The sequence below is a fragment of the Agrilus planipennis genome, unplaced genomic scaffold, assembly GCF_000699045.2.
Source record: "Agrilus planipennis isolate EAB-ADULT unplaced genomic scaffold, Apla_2.0 scaffold87, whole genome shotgun sequence".
NCBI classification, from domain to species: Eukaryota; Metazoa; Arthropoda; class Insecta; order Coleoptera; family Buprestidae; genus Agrilus; species Agrilus planipennis.
Window position 1 is genome coordinate 18,423 of NW_020439134.1, and position 7,522 is coordinate 25,944.

Genomic DNA, 7,522 nt, shown 5'->3' on the forward strand with positions numbered 1-7,522 from the left:
AGATTCATAAAGAATTATGCAGCTATTACTAAACCTTTAACTTCATGTTTAAAAAAGAACTCAAAGATCGAACACACACCCGAATTCATTAATGCCTTTAACACTATTAAGAAAATTATTAGTAACCCCCCAATATTAATTTATCCAGACTTTAACAAACCGTTCAATGTGACTTGCGACGCTTCAAATTTTGGCTTAGGAGCAGTACTTTCTCAAGGTCCTATCGGACAAGACAAACCAATCATGTATATAAGTCGAACATTAAGCAAAACAGAAATAAATTATTCAACTATCGAGAAAGAATGCCTTGCAATCATTTGGGCCACAAAATTATTTAGACCTTACATTTATGGACAAAAGTTTAACATAATTACCGACCACAAGCCTCTTCAGTGGTTATTCAATCTAAAAGAACCAAATTCAAAATTAATAAGATGGAGACTAAAATTAGAAGAACATGACTATAACATAATTTATCGCAAAGGGAAAAACAACACAAATGCTGANACGACGCGGTCGGGAATAAACCGGAACTTCGTCTTTTAATATTAATTTCATTTTTATACCAACTTCACTAATTTTTTCAGGCTTATAATTCTCGATCATTTCTATTACGGTATTACGATGGTCAGTATTCGTTATATAAGATAAATCGACATCATTAGAATTTTCAATAGCGTTGATACACAAAATTTCGGGAATGTCGTCGTTATTTATACCTGTATCGGCAACCTTTGATATTTCTATTCTACCTGCTTTGACTGTAAGATTAACTTGATTTAGAAAATCAGTCCCCATTAATATATCATATTTCAATATTTTACCTGGAACGACATGAAATTTCATACAGTAACTAACATTATCGATTTTTACGTCAGTAACAAATTCGCCAAGAGTTTCATTACCTGTTGACCCTTGATGGAATTGTGGGAGAAATAATCAGGATTCAATATTAAAATAGAGATTTACTATAACCACTGTGTTCTTCTTGACATTTAGCATGGAAAGTACAACTTGACTTAACAAAAGCGACAGCATCGATAAATAGCGCCATCTATCAGCAATTGTCTCACATTTAGGACATCACAAACTGTTTGGTTTATACAACTTATTCTAACACCTACCCTTAAACTAAACAGTCTGTAAAGCAAGATTAGAAATACAATTTAAATGCTTATCTTTACACAAAGGTTTGGTTGAAACATCTGCAGGCATATGTTCAGTAGGCAAATATTCTAAATCATCAATTTTGTCCTTTACAATTTGTCTTACATAATGATGTTTAATATCTGTATGCTTACTTCGACTATGATTAATCTGACTATTACATATTTTCTGTGCTGACTATCACTATACAGAGTCACTGACAACAATTTACCTAGACATTCATGTAAGAAATTTCTGATAAATGTAACTTCCTTAGCTCCTTCACATAAAGCCATGTATTCACTTTCAGTAGTTGAAAGTGCGACCGTTCTCTGTTTGCGGTTTTCCCACGATACGACAGAGTTACCTATTTTGAACACATAACCCGTATATGAACGTCGGTCTAGTNGGAAAACGGATGGTGAATTACATAGACCAAAAGGTACTTTCAAAAATTCATATTGACCTGTAGGGGTAATAAAAGAGGTATATTTACGACTGTCTACGTCTATAGAAACATGAAAAAATCCATTCTCAAGATCTATTGTACTAAAAACTTTTGTATTTTGAAGTAAATCTAATTGATCTTCTATTAACGGCAACGGGTACCGGTCTTTTACTATCTTTTTGTTCAGAGCCCTATAATCGATACATACTCGCGTAGACCCATTCTTTTTTTTTACTAATACGATTGGACTAGCGTATTCTGATGTAGATGGTTGAGCTATACCTTTATCAATCCACGTTTTTATTATATTATCAACTTCAAATTTTTCGTGAGGAGACAAACGACGCGGTCGGGAATAAACCGGAACTTCGTCTTTTAATATTAATTTCATTTTTATACCAACTTCACTAATTTTTTCAGGCTTATAATTCTCGATCATTTCTATTACGGTATTACGATGGTCAGTATTCGTTATATAAGATAAATCGACATCATTAGAATTTTCAATAGCGTTGATACACAAAATTTCGGGAATGTCGTCGTTATTTATACCTGTATCGGCAACCTTTGATATTTCTATTCTACCTGCTTTGACTGTAAGATTAACTTGATTTAGAAAATCAGTCCCCATTAATATATCATATTTCAATATTTTACCTGGAACGACATGAAATTTCATACAGTAACTAACATTATCGATTTTTACGTCAGTAACAAATTCGCCAAGAGTTTCATTACCTGTTGACCCTATACCATCAAACTTAATACTATTTCGCGATAATGCGGGTGAACCTATTTTTACATACTCATCTGTCCGCATAAGAGTCAAATCGCTTCCAGTGTCTATTAGGGCTGTAAGCTTATTGTCCTTAACTACAACTTCTTTGACGAGTTTCTTCTTAGCTGCTTGTGTAATGCTGTTGGTTTCCTTTGATTTGCTGTTCGATGCTGTTCCTTGACACTTCGACGCTATATGACCGTAGTCATTGCACTTAAAACATTTCACACCTTTTCCTTTATTGGGACAATCAGCACTTAAATGTTCTAACGCACCACAAATATGACATCTTTTCACTTTTTTATCATGTCTAATTATCTTCATATTTTTATCACTACCTCGTCTAAATTTACTATCGTCTTTATAACTATTTTTTACTTTTGTCATTTCACTTTTCATGCATTCATATTGCATGAATTTTTCTTTAAGTTCGCGCACTGTTTTTGCACCATACAAAATACTTTTATTTACAGGATCATCAGGAATACCCTCGATAATATACTTAATAACTGTACGTACATCTATGTCCGCCTGGCTTGCGATATCAAGCATTTTGTATGTGTACTCCTGAAATGTTTCGTCCAGCTGTTTTTTTCTGCCCACTAACTGACGATGAACTTCATAGCTGTCGATTACTTCTTTAAACTCTGCTGTCAATGCATTTTTCAACATTGCCCAATTTTTTGCACACTTCTCGTACCTTACAAATAACTTTGCAGAACCAGTAAGCAATCTTTTTGCATATGCTACTTTCTGCATGTCTTTCCACTCACATAAGTTTGCCATCTCTTCGAAATCTTCAAGCCATCTCTCAACATTTAATTTTTTATCACCGCTAAATTTTTCCAGCGACTCTTCTACATCGCGAAAAGTCAATAGAACTTTATCGCGTGACCTTCTTTTATTTTGTTGGTTGACGGTATCTTCATCATCTTCACTTGAATCATTTTCGGATGTATCATTGTTCTCATGTAAAGCCTCACGTAACCGATGACGCAATATTGCCTTTGTCCCATCCACAGAAAGACCTAGTTCTTCCAACTTTTCACGTAATTCTTCCACCTTCATCTTTTCAATATCTTGCTGGCCAACCATGGTGTTTTTGAAACAGCCTTTTTCANTTGTGTCTCGTAGTTGTTGATCCAATTCTGTGATCTTCAAGATGTACGCTTCCATATCATTAAATTGTTCCAATTTCAATCCAAACAATGTACGTAAAAGTCCGAGTCTTCTACACAACCCTTTGTCTTCATACGCCGTTTCTAAGTTCCGCCAGGCTTCATACCCAGTCGCTGCGTTTCGTACATGAGAGAAAGACGCCGACTGCACCATTAAACATATTTTTGCGAGAGCTTTCAGTTGTTTGCGTTCATCGGTGACCTTGGGGACACCCGCTGTAGACTCTTCGATGCAGTCCCATAAATCTTCATGTACCAAGTGCATACGCATTAAGAATTTCCAATTTCCATAATTTGATATTCCACCGAGTTTCTCAAAATTTACTGAAATTCCTACACTTGTTGCCGATGTCGCCATTGTGGACACACACGAGTATTAACTTGCCGGTTCTATTGGTTAATTTTGCACACTCGTCTGGCGTTTTGCATCAAAAATATTTCCCGCGTATCCTGGGCCCATAACCTGATGGAATTGTGGGAGAAATAATCAGGATTCAATATTATAATAGAGATTTACTATAACCACTGTGTTCTTCTTGACATTTAGCATGGAAAGTACAACTTGACTTAACAAAAGCGACAGCATCGATAAATAGCGCCATCTATCAGCAATTGTCTCACATTTAGGACCTCACAAACTGTTTGGCTTATACAACTTATTCTAACAACCCTATACCATCAAACTTAATATTATTTCGCGATAATGTGGGTGAACCTATTTTTACATACTCATCTGTCCGCATAAGAGTCAAATCGCTTCCAGTGTCTATTATTAGGGCTGTAAGCTTATTGTCCTTAACTACAATTTCTTTGACGAGTTTCTTCTTAGCTGCTTGTGTAATGCTGTTGGTTTCCTTTGATTTGCTGTTCGATGCTGTTCCTTGACACTTCGACGCTATATGACCGTAGTCATTGCACTTAAAACATTTCACACCTTTTCCTTTATTGGGACAATCAGCACTTAAATGTTCTAACGCACCACAAATATGACATCTTTTCACTTTTTTATCATGTCTAATTATCTTCATATTTTTATCACTACCTCGTCTAAATTTACTATCGTCTTTATAACTATTTTTTACTTTTGTCATTTCACTTTTCATGCATTCATATTGCATGAATTTTTCTTTAAGTTCGCGCACTGTTTTTGCACCATACAAAATACTTTTATTTACAGGATCATCAGGAATACCCTCGATAATATACTTAATAACTGTACGTACATCTATGTCCGCCTGGCTTGCGATATCAAGCATTTTGTATGTGTACTCCTGAAATGTTTCGTCCAGCTGTTTTTTTCTGCCCACTAACTGACGATGAACTTCATAGCTGTCGATTACTTCTTTAAACTCTGCTGTCAATGCATTTTTCAACATTGCCCAATTTTTTGCACACTTCTCGTACCTTACAAATAACTTTGCAGAACCAGTAAGCAATCTTTTTGCATATGCTACTTTCTGCATGTCTTTCCACTCACATAAGTTTGCCATCTCTTCGAAATCTTCAAGCCATCTCTCAACATTTAATTTTTTATCACCGCTAAATTTTTCCAGCGACTCTTCTACATCGCGAAAAGTCAATAGAACTTTATCGCGTGACCTTCTTTTATTTTGTTGGTTGACGGTATCTTCATCATCTTCACTTGAATCATTTTCGGATGTATCATTGTTCTCATGTAAAGCCTCACGTAACCGATGACGCAATATTGCCTTTGTCCCATCCACAGAAAGACCTAGTTCTTCCAACTTTTCACGTAATTCTTCCACCTTCATCTTTTCAATATCTTGCTGGCCAACCATGGTGTTTTTGAAACAGCCTTTTTCAATTCACAACAACTTTTACACAACTGAAGATCCGTCGGATCACTACTTTCGTTGTTTGAATGTCTTTAATTTTTCTCAACACCACGCACAGATACGAAAATTGTCAGTTATCGACGTTGTTATTAATTTCGCAAGTCACAGTTAACGATTTCACTGTATCCCGGACGAGCCCCCAAAATTATGTAGGGATATAACAGTAACGTTAACAGGGACGTGTAAATATAACGATTTATTAAAAGAAACAAGTTATAAGATGAATAAGATTAAGTTAACAGAACATGGAAGTTTTACATGAATGAGCCAAGCCCTCACGACGTCTAACCTTTTCGAGGGTTGTTCTTAGACTCCCGATTCCGTCCTTTTTAAAATTGTACAGTAATCGGTACTTCTTGACCGTCCCAGAGGTCTTTTTCTTTAAGCAACGGTAATAAACTTTATGACAGGATTGCGTCCGAGGATCTGGCTGCTACATGTACATTTTCAAAATATAAGTAAATAATTCTTATGACTATAATAACTTAAAATTTAAACATTAAGAACTAACTAAGAACTAAGTCATGTCTGCATACTACATAAGCATCTGAATATTTGAATGTAACGGAATTAGTATAAGATTGCAAAACTTTTTCTGAAATAGGAAGGGAAGATGTATTTTCTTCACTTGTGTGTACTGTCTCGTTGTCTTCAAGATCTGCAGGTGTTGGTAACTGTAATGAAGTATTACCAATGATATCATCGAGTACTTTCGGGGAAAGTTCGTCGGTTTGGTCTACATTTGGAAATAATGAAATGAGATCTAAATCGTCATTGTTATCTTATTCATTATTATTAATTTCAAAACGACTTAGAGCTTAAACTTAAACTTAAACTTAAACTTAAACATAGTCTTCTTTACCGCGTTTATAACCTATATCGAAATTATATTAGCCTAATTTTAATTTCCATCTAGTTAATCGAGCATTAGGTTCTTTTAATTTAAAACGTCAGGTAAGGGGTTTGTGATCTGTTTCTACATTAAATTCTCTTCCGAATACGTACGGGCGAAAGTGCTTACAAGAGTCAACAATGGCGAGTAATTCTTTTTCCGTAGTTGAATAATTTTGTTCTACCGAATTTAAAGTTCTGGAATAAAATGAAATGGCATGTGAGTTTTGGGAAAGTACTGAGCCTATTGCTAAATTACTAACATCGGTGCTGATGGTAAATGTTTTAGAAAAATCGGGGTAGGCGAGAACGGCTGCGTTAGTGATAATCTCTTTTCATTTATTGACTGCGTCGATATATTCTTCATTGTTATGATTGATTTTTTCACCTTTTCTGAGACATTTTGTAAGGGGTTTTGTGACTTTGGCGAAGTTTTTAATAAACTTTCTGTAGTATCCGGCTAGTCCTAAAAAGGCTTTAATGTCTTTTTGTGTTTTAGAGATAGGGAAGTCTTGGATGGCTTTTATTTTCTCAGGATTAGGTTTGACTCCTTCTGGGGTGATCACGTGTCCTAAGAATGGTACTTCCTTTCGTAGAAATTCACTTTTATCTAATTGAATCTTCAAGTTGTACTTAGATAATTCCTGAAAGATTACTTTCAAATGTATCAGATGTTCTTGGAGTGATTTTGAGAAAACGACTAACGTCGTCCATGTATACGAAACATGATTTATGTAAAAATTTAAGAAGTACATGGTCCATCATACGCTGGAAGGTGGCTGGTGCGTTTTTCAGACCAAATGGTATCCTAACGTACTCGTAATGACCATTCTCGACAGTGAATGCAGTCTTCTCCAAAAATTTAGGGTCCATTTCGATTTGGTGGAAACCTTGAGCCAAATCAAGTGTACTGAAGTAGGTGCACATACCTAAATTTTCTAGAATATCTTCAACTCTAGGGAGAGGATACCCGACTAACAATTTGGGTTAATTTTTGTATTAGGACCTTGTAAGGACAACCAAGTTCCTTACTTGGTTCTAATAAGGTAACCCGACAAGGTCCTAGTTCAAAAAGTAACGCACTACCGTGTGCGTTCCTTACTAGGAAAACCTGATTTAGGGAAATAATAGGGATATAACATGGACTAAATCAGGAATTTGATAAATTTTCTAGAATTTGAGAATCAGGTTGTTTTTAAATTGCGCTTATTTTTTTTTTTTTTGA

General features: G+C 35.2%; 2 protein-coding genes across 2 annotated transcripts in view; both read right to left on the bottom strand.

Annotated features, from left to right (window-relative positions):
- Nucleotides 1-447: 447 nt before the first annotated feature.
- Nucleotides 448-3,908, bottom strand: LOC112905413. The gene is made up of 2 exons (XM_025977786.1): nt 2,333-3,908; nt 448-905 (listed from the first exon to the last, which is right to left on the bottom strand). Exons 1-2 carry the CDS (start codon nt 3,906-3,908, stop codon nt 448-450), a joined length of 2,034 nt encoding a protein of 677 aa, XP_025833571.1.
- Nucleotides 3,909-4,206: 298 nt separating this feature from the next.
- LOC112905414 overlaps nt 4,207-7,522 on the bottom strand; it is a 13,144-nt gene continuing 9,828 nt past the window's right edge. The window contains exons 2-3 of the mRNA XM_025977787.1: nt 7,051-7,271; nt 4,207-4,467 (exon numbers count right to left, since the gene is read on the bottom strand). Coding sequence (XP_025833572.1) covers nt 4,207-4,467; nt 7,051-7,271 — 482 coding nt within the window. The remainder of the gene's footprint in view (nt 4,468-7,050; nt 7,272-7,522) is intronic.